This window comes from Anabrus simplex, chromosome 2 (genome assembly GCF_040414725.1).
Source record: "Anabrus simplex isolate iqAnaSimp1 chromosome 2, ASM4041472v1, whole genome shotgun sequence".
Lineage (NCBI taxonomy): Eukaryota > Metazoa > Arthropoda > Insecta > Orthoptera > Tettigoniidae > Anabrus > Anabrus simplex.
Genome location: NC_090266.1, coordinates 558,969,324 through 558,988,337, shown reverse-complemented (window position 1 = coordinate 558,988,337; position 19,014 = coordinate 558,969,324). Strand labels below are relative to the sequence as shown.

Genomic DNA, 19,014 nt, shown 5'->3' with positions numbered 1-19,014 from the left:
CTGCTGGAGTGCAAGGATTGCAATGGTTGTTTAGAGTCCTAAACACTATCTGGAAACAAGAAAAACTATATGAAGACTGGATTAAAGGAGTCATTGTCCCTCTATTTAAGAAATTAATAACAATAATGTTTTTTTTACATCCTACCAACTACTTTTATGGTTTTCAGAGATGTCCTGTTTAAGAAAGGAAATAGATGGAGACCCAGCAACTCAGGAGCATCACTCTTCCAGCTTGAGAACTCAAAATAATGGAATTAATCATAGAACAGAGATAAAGAACCATCATTGAACTACAGCTTGAAGAGGAGCCGTATGGCTTTAGGCAGAATAGGGCAACAACAGATCTAATATATGGATGATCACGGAGAAGCATTGGAAAGAAGAGAAAAAGGTGTCATCTTCATTTTCCCAGAAACTGAGAAAGCTTACAACAGTGTATGGGGACAAACAATCTGGGGATGCCTTGAGAAGAGATCTATGCCATGTGCTTTAGTTAAGAAAGTCAAAATGCTTTATCGGCATTGCCGGAGTTGTGTCCAAACAGGTGATGGATATTTAGATTGATTTGAGACTAGGCAGGGTGTACAACAAGGCAGCACATTATTGCCAATTTTAATTATTATTATTATTATTAATTTACATAATGGACAAGTATATACAATATTATACAAAAGAAAAACCTGCAAAGAATACATGGTACTAAGTAGGGAACAATTACACATGGATATCTAAATGATTTATCCACTGCACTAGGGATACTGAGACATCAGCAAAGTCTTTCTGGTTTCCACCATAAGCACGCAGAACGCATTCGTCCATTATATGATGCATGGTCCGGACCAATGCACCACAATCACATGCTGGAGAGTTCCTGAAGCCCCACTGGTGAAGGGAGAATGCAGATCTTCCACAATTAGTGTAAAATCTGTTTAGTGATGACCACGTTCTTCTTGGCAAACTGAAACCAGCTGGGGCGTGATTTGGATTAATGAGGCTTGGCCACTCCGGGGCTGTACGAAACCATTGCTCTTTCCATTCCTCTTTTAAACTGAAACTAGCATCCATTAGATTCTTAGCTGTTTTCATTGGTGGCTTACAGGATTTCAGCCTTTGTCTCCAGAGATCTGCAACATCCCTGTGGATTGGTAGAGTTGGATTGGACATGATCTTATTGTATTCTTGAACAAGGGCTCTTGAACGTCGCAGGCTTGGTGTAGCAATATGGGACAAGACTGGCAGTCAATGCGTTGCAGTAGGCTTCAGAGTACCAGAGATGATAAGTATGGTGGTGTTAAGTTGTACAGCGACTTTCTTCACGGGACAACTGTTAAGCCATACTGAAGAGCGGTATTCAGCTGCAGAATACATGAGGCCAAGCGCAGTACGCCCTAATGTGTCCGCTGAAGCACCCCATGAAGTTCCACACAATTTAAGTAGAATATTATTGCGTGATCTTAACTTAGATCCGAGGTTTGCAAGATGTTTTCTATAAGATAGGGTTCCGTCAAGCGTTACCCCGAGGTACTTTGGGTTAGGATTGTGCTTTAGCACTGAGCCATTGAAGCATACTTGTTGTGGAAATGGAAGCTAGCAGATTCTGTCTTATTCATGCTGGGTTGTAGTCTCCATTTTCGGAAGTAAGAGCTATGTGTAATCAGGTCAGACGTCAGAATGGCCTCTGCATGGCTGAAATCTGGATGTTGAATGGCAATGGCTAGGTCATCTGCATAAGAGAATTTTACTGATTTTGTCTCAGGAATATCCGATATGTAAAGATGTAATGGAAGAGGTGCCAATACTGATCCCTGGGGAAGGCCATTTTTTAGTTTCCTAAGACGACTAATGTCATCATACATGACGACACGGAAGAGCCTTTCAGACAGCATATTGTTGATTAGTGTGTCACTGCAGCTTCAACATCAATCCTTGCCTCCGCACAGTATCATATGCAGCCTTTAGATCTACAAAGACTGCAGATGTTTTAGTACCCCTTTGAAAACCAGCCTCAATGTAAGTTGATAGTGCTAGCACCTGGTCAACACAGCTTCAGTTCTGCCTGTATCCAGCTTGCTCTACTGGGATCACTTCACGGCCAAACTAATCCTATTGTACACAAGTCTCTCAAGGAGTTTATAGCAAACACTCAGCAATGCTATTGGTCGGTAGCTATCGACTTGGTCTTCCGGTTTACCGGGTTTCAGAATTGCAATGATCTTGCTTACCCGGAATTCATATGGCAGATGTCCAGACGATAAGATATTAGAGTAGAATTTAGCCAACCAGTGCTTTTGGTTTGGACCACTATGTATCAGAAACTCAGGAAATATCCCATCAAAGCCAGCAGCTTTACCAGGTTTTAGGCTTTTAATAGCAGCATCTACTTCCAGATATGAAAATGGTTCCGCGTGTATAGAGTTCTCCTGCAAGTTGCTTTTCTGTTGTTTGAGCAACTTCTTTACTTGGATGGTATGTTTCTTATCAGAGGGCGCTCGTGACATATTAACAATATGTTCAGCTACTAGGTTGGGGGTGATGCAACCATTTCTCTTGTGGCAGGTTCTGTTTCTAGTAAGTTTCCTGAGAAGACTCCAGGCTTTTCTGCTGGACTGTTTGAAGTCCATAGTCTCAACCGTATTGTTCCACTTCTGCTGGCGAGATTCATCTAAACTCTGCAACAGAGCACTTGCTCTTTCAGGATCTCTACCTTGTAAATACTCCTCATAGAGTGTCTCACACGTTTCATTCCATCCAGGGATATACTCTTTCTGCAGCCCTCTTGGAATATATTTCTTGGCAATTGAGATAATAAGTCCAACAAAACATTCATAGTTAGACTGAATAGGCGGTATGAATCGGACACATTTGTCAAGATCTTGTGAAAAGCAATCCCACTTGGCTTTATTGAAATTCCAGAGTGGTCGAGGTGTGCTTTTAACCAAAGGTATTTGTATTCCTGTAGTTATCATGACAGATCTGTGTTGACTGTGGGGAAAGTTTTCCGTTACTTTCCTTGTAGTAGGCAGGACAATACCATTTACATCTTCAGTGACATAGCAAAGATCAGGATAGTATTCTCTCCTCCAACAGGCTGACTTAAAGGTTCCTCTATCTTTTGCATAAAAAAGTGTAGATTATTAGCTTCAGCCCAGGTGACTAGTTGAGAGCCACATTCATCTGTATCATCATATTTTCTGTTTGGATGATGACTATTGAAATCTCTGACATATATTGCTGGATGATTCTGGGTGAGGAGCACTTCATTTGGCCAAGCCACAGATGGTGGTTTATACACATTTACCACTTTGGTGCCCGATAATTGTCAACAGTTACCGCGTGAATATCGTCACTCACCGTTGCTGAAATGAGCCGAACATCTCGTAGATTCGAACCGGCATAGGTTGCTGCCCCATACGTCTGGTGGTAGGTTGCCCCAATAGCGATATAACCAGGGATCTTTCCTCTCGATCTTAACTGTTCCTCAGTTGCAGTATGAGTTTCTTGAATGGTCACTAAATTGATGTTGTTTTCAAGAAGGATTCTACAAAGATGTTCAGTCTTCGATCTGGATATGCCTTCGATGTTTATTTGGCATATTCGTAAAGAATGTCCTAGTAGCTTTGCAGGTTGGTCCTGAGAAGGACCGTTTGCAGAAGTTCCCTCTGAGTCCATTTGGCCAGGAGATCAACGACTGTTGATAGTTTGGCCACCGATGTGTTGTTGCTCGCTTAGCACCAGCCGGGGAACACGTGAAGGGCAATATGGAGGTAAATCCTGCTGACGTGAGCAACGTTCATTCCCCACTTTTAATCATGACTGTAATGGATGAAATAATGAAAAGAGTTAAGAGATCCACAACAACTCTGAGTTTAAAGCTCTTGCCTTTGCAGATAATGTTGCAGTATGGGGCGGTAATGAGGCTGAAATACTAGAAGCTAACTGACTGGAATGCTATATTCAAGCAATTTGGTCTCAAGATATGCAAGTCCAAAATGCTAGTGTTGCCTGTTGGTTGACAGAACATCTGTACTATCAGTATCGCTCTAGATGGATCAAATTTGGAGCAAGTACATTAGTTCTGTTTTCTTGGCAGTGTAGTAATGACAGATAGCCAATCATCTCCAGAAATCACTAGTAGAGTACAGAATGGAGCACAGCTTTGCCATCTTGTGAGCAAACATTTTTGGGGATAAGCAAGTTTCATTAAGATCAAATTAATACTCTACAGAAGCTTCTTTGTACCAGTTGTCACATACAGTCTAGAAATCTGCATGTAAACCATCAGAATTATCAGCAAACTACAAGCAGTGGAAATGAAGTTCTTCAGAACTATGATTCAGAAAACAAGGAGGGACAAAATAAGAAATGATGAGATATGCCATCTTGTCCAAATGAAACAACCCTTTAACCCATAGAGAGGGGCTAGCTTCAGGTGATACGGCCCGAACGAGCCCGATGGTGGGTGTGCGTCGTGTGAAGTGCAGAAAGTTTTTACTTTTTATCTCTGTAGAAAAATAAGTGGTAGGTTTGAAACTTACTCTGTATATTCTGAGAGATGTTGCCATCTGACAGAATCTTTTTCACCTTCATGCATCTAAGCAGTTCTCATCTGGGAATCCCCTTGTTATCTGGTACATAGTTCCATAGCGCAAGAACAACGTATGTGGCGCTTGGCTATTTCAGGCGCGTGAAGTTCAGTCGGTATGTTGCGTGGAGAGTGGTATTGCGAGTTTTGGTGAGAATGTTTTCAGCTCTCGTAAGTTATTTTGTGGGTATATAAATACCTCTTTTGTAATTTATTGTTTTACTTTTACATGTACTGTTTCCTATTTCTTGTTAACATGTCCAAAAAAATTGTAGATCTTCCAAGTGATGATATACAGGATATTCTTGAACTCAGTGAGGAAGATAATTGCAGTGAGTGTAGTTTAGAAAGTAATAGTGAAACTATCCTATTATTAGATGTTCCAAGCACAAGTGCTTCTGCTGGAGTAGGCCTTCCGCCTAGACACCGTGAACAGGTGCCCAGTTTGAGCTCTGATGAGAGTAGCGAGTAAGGAAGTGAAAGTGATTTCCCTCCCACTCCACATATTTATTGGGATGTAAGGGGATGTAAAAGAGCCCAATTTCCAGTTACATACGAAAGTGGAATTCAGGGCAAACTTTTAAATAAAAAAGAACTGGACGAAATATTTGAACATTTCATTGATGATGAACTGTGCAAACTTATTGCAGAAAAAATTAATCTGTACGCTCAGCAATCAATACAAGCTAGTACAGGAATGGCTAAAATTTAAAAAAAGAATTAGAGAGAGGGATTGGGTTCCTGCTAACAGAAAGAAATAAAACTTTTATATGGGATCTTTTTCCTTCAGGGTATAATTCAAAAGCCGAAGTTAGCCCATTATTTTTCATGTGTTTTATGATACCATGTCCGAGAAACCTTTTTCCTTCTGAAATTCTTATATTTCTTTGATGATGAGGCTTACGATTGGCTAGTATCCCCAAAACTCTACAAAGTGAAGCCAGTTTTAGGCATCCTAGCAACAAAATTTAAAACTTCTAAACATCTATTTGCTAGATGATTGTCTATCTATTGGCGAAAGTTTACTAGTTTTGAAAGTTCTTTTTGGATGGAAAATGTACATTCCAAAGAAGAAAGCTAATTTTGGGATGGAATCTTTTAAATTGTGTGAGTCCAAAACAGGTTAAGTGTGGAATATCCTCTGGTACACAGGCAAGGAAACCGAGCTGGTAAATGAGGTTTATGGGGTTAATATTTCTCAGTATACCTAGCCATCAAATGTGTTTGCTCAAGCTGAATCTCTTCTAAATAAGGGATACCTCAAAGCTCTAGATAACTATTACAGTAGCCCAGAACTCTTCAATCAGCTTAACTAGTTTCAGACAGACGCTGTCGGTACTGTAAAATCTAGCAGACAGAATCTTCCGAAGGACATCATGGGGAAAATGTTGCAAAAGAGGAGGTGGTTTTTGTCTGTAAAAATAAGCTCCCAGGCTTGAAGTGGAAAGACAAGAGAGATGTCTGCATGCTGAGTAGCATTCATGATGTAGAAATGTGCACTGTACTAAACAAGAAAGGAGAAACAAAAGAGAAATCGGTCTTGTGTAATGTGTAGAATGACTCGATGGGAGGGGTGGACTTATTGAACCAATGTATCATGCTATACAGTACACCAATAAAAAGAATGAAGAAATATTACCATGAGATTTTTAGGCATGTTCTGGACATAATAATGTTAATTGCTTTAGTGAGATACAGGGTCTCATTTTTAGCTCGCTCCGTGTGTCAGGAGAACATGCATGGAAGGTGATAGCGCAGCCGGGTGACTCATTTGCCGAGAGATATATTGCTTCATAACCGGCTAAGATGACCTAATGCAGTAAGGTAGTGATAACCATTGCTTTAAAATAGCGTCATTTCTGTAGGAATACTAAAGTAATTGTGTGTTTAACGAGTGATGTATACAGTAGAACAGCGTGTATTCATTGTGTTGTGCTATGTAAAGCATTCTTCTTATACAGAGTGCCGGTTTTGATTCATTTACAAATTTCCTGACATCCTCCCTGCCCACAGGAGTACAGTATGTAAATTAGTAAAGAAATTCCGCACCACTGGATCCATTCTTAACAAGAAATCATGCAGGAGATGAACTGTTTTAACAGAGGAAAAGCTTGAAGAAATAGAAGCTCTCTTGGAACGAACTCGAACAAAATCCCTGTCCGTCTTGCCGTACAAGCTAATGTGTCATTATCTTCAGCATACAAAGCAACAAAACTGTTAAAAGCAAAACCGTGCAAAACCACCCCCGCCCAATACTTAAGAGCACCTGACAGTTATGCTAGGGTTTGGTACTGTAACTGGTTGCTTCACTCAGTTCCTGATGCGTACATTGAACCAGAACTTTTATTTTAAAGTGCTGAAGCATTGCTATACTTAAGTGGCTATGTAAATAGTCAAAACAATCACTACTGGTATCCAGAAAATACCCAGCAGCTGCATATCTGTCCACTTCATGATGTAAAGATAGGAGTTTGGTGTGCAATACATGCTCGCAGAATTATAGGGCCTATATTTTTCTGTTAATAAATGCTGATCGATATATAGACCTCATTCTCAGACCATTCTTTCGAGAGCTGACAGAAGAAGAAAGGAGTAATGGTTACTTCATGCAAGATAATACAACGGCACACACTGCTAATCGGTCTATGGAGGTAATTGCAGGATACTATCCTCATTTTTCCGTATTGAAAGTCAGTCCAAGTAGAACAAAAAACCTTGATTTCCACCTATTCAATACTTTGAAAGCAATTATAAAATTAGGATCTCATCCTTATTTTATTGCTAAATTATTAAAAACATAGGACATGTTTCGTTCAATTATCGAACATCTTCAGCTATACACATTTTTAACAAGGTTAAAATCGGTAACATTATTCTAATAATTTGCAACTTATTGTTAAACTGCTAACAGACTTACTCATAATAACTATTAAAATTATTTTGAATATAAAACATTATCTATTACGTCGTCTTATTAAAACAATATCACTATTTGTAGTGTTTGAAACTTTAAAAACTTCGTTCTAAATTTGAAATACAATGTCACAGTTAGTCAGATATAAATACATTTATAATCTGTGGAAGTTGTTGAATATCCTAAAATTATTTGTTGGATACACATTAAAATCTTTTTGCTACCATTGGCGTGAACTTTACCACACTTTGTACCTTATGACTATAAATTCTTAGTGCACTCTCAAAACAGTTGAGTTTGGGTGTAACTAACATACTTTTCATCCATAAATTAATCAGATGAAATACACAGTTGATTATTTATAAATTTGTTGTACTTTAAATCTTTAACATCCAATTGTTCAAATTCACGACTTGCTTGTAGACTTTAGCAGTGTAGAGCAATTCTTCAAAATTTTAGCATGAACTCTGCCAAATGGTGACAGTTGAGTTATGATGATAAGCAAATGGTAACTTTCTCGAAATTTACGAAAGTAAGTTTGTTGACATCTCTGTAACAGGAAAATATTTTTTAAATATGTTAAATGGTACTAAAAGTTGAAGAAGCTAATGTTGAAGGATCAGCACTTACCCTTTTTATTTCTGCCTGTATTTACATTTGTGCACTAAACTGTTTGACGACTACTTGTGCTCCTCGTGTTGTATGTGTGTCTCCGCATCTGCGGGGCATTGGGAGGGGGGCAAACGAGGGCGGCGCTCTAGCGAATGACGTGATTCTCGGAGGAGAATGTTCAGAATTTGTGTGGAGGGGTGTTTGTATATTCGTATATTGACTATTGTTGTTATTCAGGATAAAATTGTTTGTCAGTTTTGTACTATTGAGTTTGAATGTTTGTATTAACTTCGGACTTTGTTCTATTAATGGGTTTTTGATTTCTATTTCGTCGTTTAGGTTTTTATCTTTATTGAAGTATTTATCTAGGTAAATATGTATGTTCTCTAGCTCATTCATTAATTTTCCCTTTTTCGACCCTTCTGATTATTTTTAAATCCCTTTCTATTGTGGTAAAATGGTGTCCTTTTTCTTGCATATGATTACTCATCGCAGAAAATTTGTTATGTTTAGCTGCGTTTACATGTTCCAAATATCTAGTTATAAAACTTCTGCCAGTTTGGCCAACATAAGAAAAATCACAATCTGAGCAAATTAGCTTATAGATTCCTGAACTTTGGTATTTGTTGTTGCGTGAATTTACACTATTGTGGTTGAAAAATATATTTCTATTTGTATTTTGTGTTCTAAATGCAATATTAATTTGCCGTTTTTTGATCGGATTCGTGATTTGGTATACTGCTGGGTTGGTGAATGTAAATGTTGCGAATTTTGGTTTTTCAGTTTTGATCGGAATAAGGTTAGTGGCTAATTTCGATTTCACTCTATTAATGATTTTGTTGACGACGTCTATTTTATAACCGTTGACTGAAGCTAAGTCTTTTATAAATTGAATTTCTTTCTTTAAACTATTATCAGAAAGTGGCATTTTGAAGGCTCTGTATATCAGACTAAAAAAGTGGCTTGTTTCTGTGATTTTGGGTGTAGGGAATTTTTTTAATAGCTATTGGGACGTAAGATGGTTTTCTGTAAATCTGAAAGTTAAATTTATTTTCCGTTCGTGTTACTGTAATATCTAAAATGTTTAATGAATGATTATTTTCTTCCTCCTTAGTGAATTTTACTTTTTGGTCTAGATTATTTAAAAAGTTTAATATATTATCACTGTCATTAAGTTTGCTATCTATTATAACAAAGGTATCGTCTACATATCTCAACCATAAACATAGTCCTTTTATGTTTGATTTTATTTTGCTGTGCTCTAGATGATCCATGTATATATTTGCTAAAATTCCTGATGTGGGGTCACCCATCTCCAAACACATTTGTTTGTAAATTTTATCATTGAATGTTGAATAATTGTTGTTTAAAACAAAATTTAATAGATTTATAAACTCTTCTATTTCGTACGTACTTAACTTGCCCTGTTTAGTTAGATTAGATTTGATTATTTCAACGATTTCTTTAATAGGTATGCTTGGATACATATTGGTTATATCATGGGAACATATCCTGTGATGTGGTTGTAAGCTAAAACTATTTAATTTTTCGCAAAATTCAATTGAATTGTTTATCATTGAATCGCTGTTAAATTTGTAATGTTTCTTTAAAAATTGGTGTAAAAATTTTGAAATTTTATAAGTGGGACTCCCTCTACTATTGATTATAGGTCTAACAGGCATATTTGTTTTGTGGATTTTAGGTAAAGCTTTAGCTGTTGGTAATTTGGGATTCATATTAATCATTTTTGATACTCTTGTTCGTTTATTAAAAAAGTAGAATTTTGAAGTACGTTCTCTAGATTCTTCTGTATTTTATTTATAGGGTCTTTGTTAGTTATTACACAATTATTTTCCGAAAAAACTCTTCTGTTTTGCTAATGTGATCGTGTTTATTTAAAAAACCGTAGTTTCACATTTGTCTGCTTTAGTTACTATAACATTGTTATTTTTAATTTTGGTTCTTAAACTATTTATTTGTTTAGATTGAGTAGAATCTCAATTGTTAATTAATTCTTCAACTAAGGTAGGAAATTTCTTTTTGATATCATATCTAGTATCATTTTGTGAACCTACTGGTACTTGTCTTACATTCGACTCTGCTTCTGCTTCTGCTATTGTAGTTATTAAGTCGTCTATTATATTTGGGTTAGGCTAGTTGAATTTTGACCCTTTATTGAGAAAACCTATTTCGTTCTCAGTGAAAGTAGTACTAGACAAATTTATCGTAGTGGGTATATCTTTTAAAGCTGGAGTGGATTTATTTATTTTTGGCGGCTGATCCCTCAAATTTAATTTCCCCTCTTTCAAATGGAAAAGTTTGTTTTCTAAAGTCTTTTGTTTCATTTCTAATATGTCAACAAGCTTTATATTAGCATACAGTTGGATTGAACCCCCATTCTAAAAGGGATAACTGCTGAGAAATTTCTAAATGTGTGCGGTATAGTTGTAGGTTAAAAAATGACTTTTTTCTATAATGCATTTTGATTTCGTTCTTCAGCCATATTTCATTCACCTTGTTTTGTGAGTGTACTAAGTTTTGTGTTGACAAATTACGTCTTTGTGTAGGCTTTAAAAATTTTGGTATAAGTTTGTCTTTTAAACATTTCTTTAAAAACCATATATCTTTCGAGATCTTTCCTATTTTAACCTTGAGATTTATAAATCTGTTCTTAATATTTACTTTAGCTTGGCTGGCCATTACATTGCAGGATACTATCCTCATTTTTCCGTATTGAAAGTCAGTCCAAGTAGAACAATAAAACCTTGATTTCCACCTATTCAATACTTTGAAACCAATTATAACATTAGGATCTCATCCTTATTTTATTGCTAAATTATTAAAAACATAGGACATGTTTCGTTCAATTATTGAACATCTTCAGCTATACACATTTGTAACAAGGTTAAAATCGGTAACATTATTCTAATAATTTGCAACTTATTGTTTAACTGCTAACAGACTTACTCATAATAACTATTAAAATTCTTTTGAATATAAAACTTTATCTATTACGTCGTCTTATTAAAACAATATCACTATCTGTAGTGTTTGAAACTTTAAAAACTTTGTTCTAAATTTGAAATACAATGTCACAGTTAGTCAGATATAAATACATTTATAATCTGTTGAAGTTGTTGAATATCCTAAAATTATTTGTTGGATACACATTAAAATCTTTTTGCTACCATTGGCGTGAACTTTACCACACTTTGTACCTTATGAATATAAATTCTTAGTGCACTCTCAAAACAGTTGAGTTTGGGTGTAACTAACATAGTTTTCATCCATAAATTAATCAGATGAAATACACAGTTGATTATTTATAAATTTGTTGTACTTTAAATCTTTAACGTCCAATTGTTCAAATTCACGACTTGCTTGTAGACTTTAGCAGTGTAGAGCAATTCTTCAAAACTTTAGCATGAACTCTGCCAAATGGTGACAGTTGAGTTATGACGATAAGCAAATGGTAACTTTCTCGAAATTTACGAAAGTAAGTTTGTTGACATCTCTGTAACAGGAAAATAATTTTGTTAAAATATGATAAATGGTACTAAAAGTTGAAGAAGCTAATGTTGAAGGATCAGCACTTACCCTTTTTACTTCTGCCTGTATTTGCATTTGTGCACTCAACTGTTTGACGACTACTTGTGCTCCTCGTGTTGTATGTGTGTCTCCGCATCTGCGGGGCATTGGGAGGGGGGCAAACGAGGGCGGCGCTCTAGCGAATGACGTGATTCTCGGAGGGGAATGTTCAGAATTTGTGTGGAGGGGTGTTTGTATATTCGTATATTGACTATTGTTGTTATTCAGGATAAAATTGTTTGTCAGTTTTGTACTATTGAGTTCGAATGTTTGTATTAACTTCGGAATTTGTTCTATTAATGGGTTTTTGATTTCTATTTCGTCGTTTAGGTTTTATCTTTATTGAGGTATTTGTCTAGGTAAATATGTATGTTCTCTAGCTCATTCATTAATTTCCCTCTTTCGACCCTTCTGATTATTTTTAAATCCCTTTCTATTGTGGAAAAATGGTGTACTTTTTCTTGCATATGATTACTCATCGCAGAAAATTTGTTATGTTTAGCTGCGTTTACATGTTCCAAATACCTATTTATAAAACTTCTGCCAGTTTGGCCAACATAAAAACCACAATCTGAGCAAATTAGCTTATAGATTCCTGAACTTTGGTATTTGTTGTTGCGTGAATTTACACTATTGTGGTTGAAAAATATATTTCTATTTGTATATAAGCTAATTTGCTCAGATTGTGGTTTTTCTTATGTTGGCCAAACTGGCAGAAGTTTTATAACTAGATATTTGGAATATGTAAACGCAGCTAAACATAACAAATTTTCTGCGATGAGTAATCATATGCAAGAAAAAGGACACCATTTTACCACAATAGAAAGGGATTTAAAAATAATCAGAAGGGGCGAAAAAGGGAAATTAATAAATAAGCTAGAGAACATACATATTTACCTAGACAAATACTTCAATAAAGATAAAAACCTAAACGACGAAATAGAAATCAAAAACCCATTAATAGAACAAATTCCGAAGTTAATACAAACATTCAAACTCAATAGTACAAAACTGACAAACAATTTTATCCTGAATAACAACAATAGTCAATATACGAATATACAAACACCCCTCCACACAAATTCTGAACATTCCCCTCCGAGAATCACGTCATCCGCTAGAGCGCCGCCTCGTTTGCCCCCCTCCAAATGCCCCGCAGATGCGGAGACACACATACAACACGAGGAGCACAAGTAGTCGTCAAACAGTTTAGTGCACAAATGTAAATACAGGCAGAAATAAAAAGGGTAAGTGCTGATCCTTCAACATTAGCTTCTTCAACTTTTAGTACCATTTAACATATTTAAAAAATATTTTCCTGTTACAGAGATATCAACAAACTTACTTTCGTAAATTTCGAGAAAGTTACCATTTGCTTATCATCATAACTCAACTGTCACCATTTGGCAGAGTTCATGCTAAAGTTTTGAAGAATTGCTCTACACTGCTAAAGTCTACAAGCAAGTCGTGAATTTGAACAATTGGACGTTAAAGATTTAAAGTACAACAAATTTATAAATAATCAACTGTGTATTTCATCTGATTAATTTACGGATGAAAAGTATGTTAGTTACACCCAAACTCAACTGTTTTGAGAGTGCACTAAGAATTTATAGTCATAAGGTACAAAGTGTGGTAATGTTCACGCCAATGGTAGCAAAAAGATGTTAATGTGTAACCAACTAATAATTTTAGGATATTCAACAACTTCAACAGATTATAAATGTATTTATATCTGACTAACTGTGACGTTGTATTTCAAATTTAGAACAAAGTTTTTAAAGTTTCAGACACTACAAATAGTGATATTGTTTTAATAAGACGACGTAATAGATAATGTTTTATATTCAAAAGAATGTTAATAGTTATTATGAGTAAGTCTGTTAGCAGTTAAACAATAAGTTGCAAATTATTAGAATAATGTTACCGATTTTAACCTTGTTACAAATGTGTATAGCTGAAGATGTTCAATAATTGAACGAAACATGTCCTATGTTTTTAATAATTTAGCAATAAAATAAGGATGAGATCCTAATTTTATAATTGCTTTCAAAGTATTGAATAGGTGGAAATCAAGGTTTAATTGTTCTACTATGGAGGTAATACGGGAAGTTTTCAAAGAGCGTTTAGTTAAATATCCCCCTAGATTTCCTGATTTAAATCCCTGTGATTATTAGCTGCGGGTATGCTGAAGGGAAATGTATATGTGAACAATCCTCACACAAGAGAACAGTACACAAGTTATTTCAAACATCACACGGGCTGAGATTTGCCGAGTGTCTGCAAACCTATTTACGAGGTGTCATATGTGTTTGACAGCTGAGGGACAATATTTTGAACATCAAATGTAATGCCAGGTAGGTTTTAGACGAATAATTGCACTAAAAATGGATTTCTATAAATGTGTATTGCCGTGAGTAGTGGGGAGGAAAAGCACGTATTATACCGGCCAGCGACGGAGTATCATTGCGCCAGCCGTGCCGTGCTCTGAGTAGTGCTGCGGAGCAAGATAAAAAATAGACCCTGTATAAAAAGCACGACAGCAGATTCACTCAGTTGGAGTTTTTTTTTTTTTTTTTTTTTTTTGCTAGGGGCTTTACGTCGCACCGACACAGATAAGTCTTATGGCGACGACAGTCGGAGTTTTGTATTCAAATTGTGCAGAAATTATTTCACACGTATGCAAATGCTAACCCTTACACAGACTTGCCAATTCCATCAGTGAGACCCGCACCCATTGATTTTTCAGGTCAATTCTTGGGAAGGCAATTTCCAGATTTCCATCCACCCTCAAAATCAAGACTGCATGCAAATAACAGATGTGTTGTTTGCATGGCAAAAGACCAGTGGCAGGACACTCAGTATTATTAGGCCATGTTGGTTTGTGCCCGTCTCCTTGCTTCAGGCTTGATGCAAGTGTAATATGTACCGCTGAAATGAGTACCGGTACATGCTATGTTGCTTTGTGGCCGTCTCCTTGCTTCAGGCTTGATGCAAGTGTAATGGACTAGTATAACTTGGAAACAATTATCTAACCCATGGGTAAAAAATGGAAATATCGAGCTCTTCTGTTATTCTTGTTATTATTATTATTATTATTATTATTATTATTATTATTATTATTATTATTATTACTTGTGAGGTGTGGCTATGAAGTGTTTACACCTATTAGTATTGTTATTATTTACGTAGTTATGTACGGACTTTATTTGGTATAAATCGTAATCGTATTATTTGTAAGGTTATGTCATGATGATGTTGCTGGTTGGTGCTTGTTGTTTAAAGGGACCTAACATCTAGGTCATTGGCCTGTTATGTCATGAAACTCTGCTGTATGTATATTAATATGAGTTAATTTAATGTAAGAACACATAATTAATAGTGTACAAATTATTATTACCTATATATATGATGTATAAATCCAATACAACATTGTGCAACACACGGTAATAGTCCAGAACAATGTATCTTTGGAACTAGAGATTTACAGAAAATTCCATTCATTGTAAATAGGTTATTGGAGACTCTCGAAATTACGAGAAAACATGTTGTGTCATATCCTTCTGGAAGCCTGGCCAGGTGATGTATATAAAGAGGCAGTCTTGGGAGTTGAGTGGAGTTGTTTTAATAAGACTTGTAGTGAAGTCATTAGCCGAGTGTTTGAAGTCAAGTAAGTTATGTGAACTTTGTTGGGTTGGGTTGGTAGTTGGTTGACATACAAATGTTGCAGTCTCCTTCTTCTTCATAGCAGTGTTTTGTTCAAGAGGGCAGTTATTAGTTTGTATGTGTATATAATTTGTAAATAAAACTGTACACAATTGACAGCATTTCGTGTGTGCTTCTTTGTAGTTGCAACAGGCTTTGCTATACAGCTGAAGTATAATCATTACAAATATGCCAGTGTATCTCAGGTTCTATGCTCAGCGAATTTGAGTAGCTCTTAGTGTACACTTGGTGACCGCAGTTTAAGTCTGGGTGCCGGCAACTATCAGTGACCATCCTGAAAGAGATTTATTTTCCATTTTTTTCTCCAGTCAATTGTGGTAGCTATTGAGTGCAACTTTCTCTAGAACCATCAGAACTATCATTCCCTTTTGTGACACACTCATCCTCGAGGTAAAACCCGTCCAACAGTATTTGTGGGGGGGAAATGAAAACAAAAACACAGGAAAGAGTAAAATAAATTATTAACTACTTTTCTTATGTAATTAGTGAAGCCTCCGTGACTAAGGCGGCAGCTCGCCGCCCTCTCACCGCTGGATACCATGGTTCAATTCCCAGTCACTCAATGTGAGATTTGTGCTGGACAAAGTGGAGGTGGGACAGGTTTTTCTCCGGGTACTCTGGTTTTCCCTGTCATATTTCATTCCAGCAACACTCTCCACTATCATTTCATTTCATCTGTCATTCATTAATCATTGCCTCAGAGGAGTGCGACAGGCTTTGGCAGCCGGCACATTTCCTTTTCCTCGCCGCTCAATGGAGGCTTCATTCATTCCATCCCTGACCCGGTCGAATGACTGGAAACAGGCTGTGGATTTTCATTTTCTGATGTAATTAGTGTAAATAGTGCTGATCAGTGTAATGTAATTTTGTATTGTGTGGTGACAAAATTGAGATGAATGAACTCATGGATTACTCGCTGCCCTCTACAATGGCAAGTAATAGGCCAATGAGGTGAGTACATTTTTCTATTTTATGTCAGGAAAATGTGGTATTCGAAAGAATGTGTCTCTATTATTTGGTGTATTTGAGAACTTTTCATTTGTGTGTTATGTATTTCAATGATTAATCAATATAAACTACACAAATAATACTTTGAATCAGAGTAAACATGAAATGGCATATATTGTTGTTACCACAAAGATGCACACACAAAATGCTGTCAATTCTCTACACTACTTTACTTACAAACTATATATAGGGCCTACATATTCTACACTCATGCACTAATAAACTGCCATCTTGAAACAAAATACTACTATGAAGAAATAGAAGAAGACTGCCACAATAGCATGTCAAAGTACTACCAATCACAACATGAATTCATATACTTGATCAAAGACTTCAGACACTCGGCTAACACAACTTCCACACAAGTCTCGTTAAAACAACTCAAGACTGCCCCTTTTTATATGATGCCTGGCCAGGCTTCTAGAAGAATATGACACATGTTTTCTCGTAATTTCGAGAGTCTCAAATAACCGATTTACAATGTAGGTAATTTTCTAAGCAATTCCAGTCACACATTGTGTTGTTCTAGACTATACAGTGCATTGCACAATACTGCAGTATATATATATATATATCACATATACAGGTAATATTAAATTACATACCTACTATTAGTTACATGTTCTTACATTAAATAAACTCATGTTAATATACATACAACAGATGTTTCTTGACATAACCTCACAAATAATAGACCACGATTTATACTAAATAAAGTTCATACAAAACTACGTAAATAATAATACTAATACTAATAGATGTAAACAACTTCATTGCCACACCTCACAAGTAGTAGTAGTAGTAATAATAATAATAATAATAATAATGATAATAATAATAATAATAATAATAATAATAATAATAATAATAATAATAATAATAATAATAATAATAATAATAATAATAATAATAATAATAAATTGAGCTCAATATTTCCATTATTTACCCATGGGTTAGAGAATTGTTTCCAAGTTAACTAGTCCATTGCACTTGCATCAGTCTGACCAGTGCCTCAATTCTCTGAAGAGTAAATGTGGAAGTAGGGCATGACTCCCTACATGTCAACTGAGTAGTCCGCACAACTAGCTTTAAATGCAAACAAACCTTCATGTAGGCCTACATCTTGAAAGCAAAATAAAATCAAATGTCAACTGCAGTCGTACCCTTAGGAAGGAGGCACTGTGTCATCATGTTGTCAAAACTGCATGGCAACTAGTCAACTAGGTTAAGGTGTCAAAGAGCAATTTCATAGTTTGATTGTGTCCACAAAGTCACTTCACACTAGAAATTATTCAACAAGAGAAATTACCAGATATGTAAGAATGATAAAGGAAATAGAAAGGCGACAACAAGATGTCCATTCCAAATTTCCACAATAGAGGGGAAAATGAAACTATTATGAAGACGCATACGTTGGATATGGTTTCTAAACGTTAGAAAAAAAAAACATCTTCAGGGCTGCCTACAGTGGGGTTCGAACCCACCATCTACCGATTACTGGACACTGGCCTCACTTAAGCGACTGCAGCTATCCAGCTCAGTCTTTTCTTTCCTATGGTTTCCCATTTTCACACCGGGCAAATGCTGAGGCTGTACCTTAAGTAAGGCCACGGCCACTTCCTTCCCATTCCTAGGCCTTTCCCATCCTATCGTCGCCATAAAACATTTCTGTGTCGGTGCGACGTAAAGCAAATAGCAAAAAAAAAAAAAAAAAATCAACCAATGCTCCCTTTCACCAAAGAGAAAGATGTTTAAATAGCATATAAGTTCCTATATTAATGGCATCATTTTGATACAAGCTTTTACTTCCTGGTGATCTAGTTGGTTGATTCCAACCACCTAATTTATTAATTTCTGCACATTATACGACCAAATTCAGATATCCTACATACAGCAAACTACAAGTCACCAGTTTCAAGCTTATCATATGGTTTTCCGAGTACACACAGCATTTTGTGAGTTAATGTGGACTAAATAATGCATTTCCTATTAAATATATCCTTAAAAGGTTTCTATTGTGATATTCTAGACTCAGCATGTGTTCCAATGGCTGCAACCAAAAATCTGTCGGGATGATGTACCTGAAGCTGTACGCCTTCCTCCTGCTAGTATGAAGCGAGTGTGTCCACCCTGCAATCCAGGAATGGATTACAGAAATGGATCAACTTGTGAATTTTGTCCAAAGGATACTTATTCTGATGGGAGGACAGGATGTAAAAAGTGCCCTCCAAACACAACTCCCAATTATAGTTATCAGTTCTACCGATGGACAGAAATGCCTTGGATAATGAACGCTGCTTGTATGGAACCAGATGGTAAGAAAATATTAAATTCTAGTTGACACTTATTTGTTCCTTTCCAATAATTAGCTTAAATTTTTAGTGTCTCTAAGTTTGCTTTCAATGAAATTATTAATTAATAATGCCATAGATTAAACAGCATTCTATAGTAAAACAAGAAAGATGAAAGTGAAAGGCTGCACAAAGTTCCAACTTTCAGAGGTGAGTAGAACATAGTATATCTTTCCCCCAAATCAAAAGAACCACTCAGAAGCACTGAATCCTGATAGAAAAAAGTTCCATTC

At 36.1% G+C, this 19,014-nt stretch overlaps 1 protein-coding gene across 2 annotated transcripts in view; it reads left to right on the top strand.

The window, feature by feature from the left end:
* The window catches only part of LOC136862927 (endosome/lysosome-associated apoptosis and autophagy regulator family member 2), a 388,733-nt gene that overhangs the window by 201,387 nt on the left and 168,332 nt on the right, over positions 1-19,014 (top strand). For both annotated transcript variants that reach the window (XM_067139216.2, XM_068225816.1), the window contains exon 7: positions 18,460-18,745. In XM_067139216.2, the coding sequence (XP_066995317.2) occupies positions 18,460-18,745 (286 nt within the window). The remainder of the gene's footprint in view (positions 1-18,459; positions 18,746-19,014) is intronic.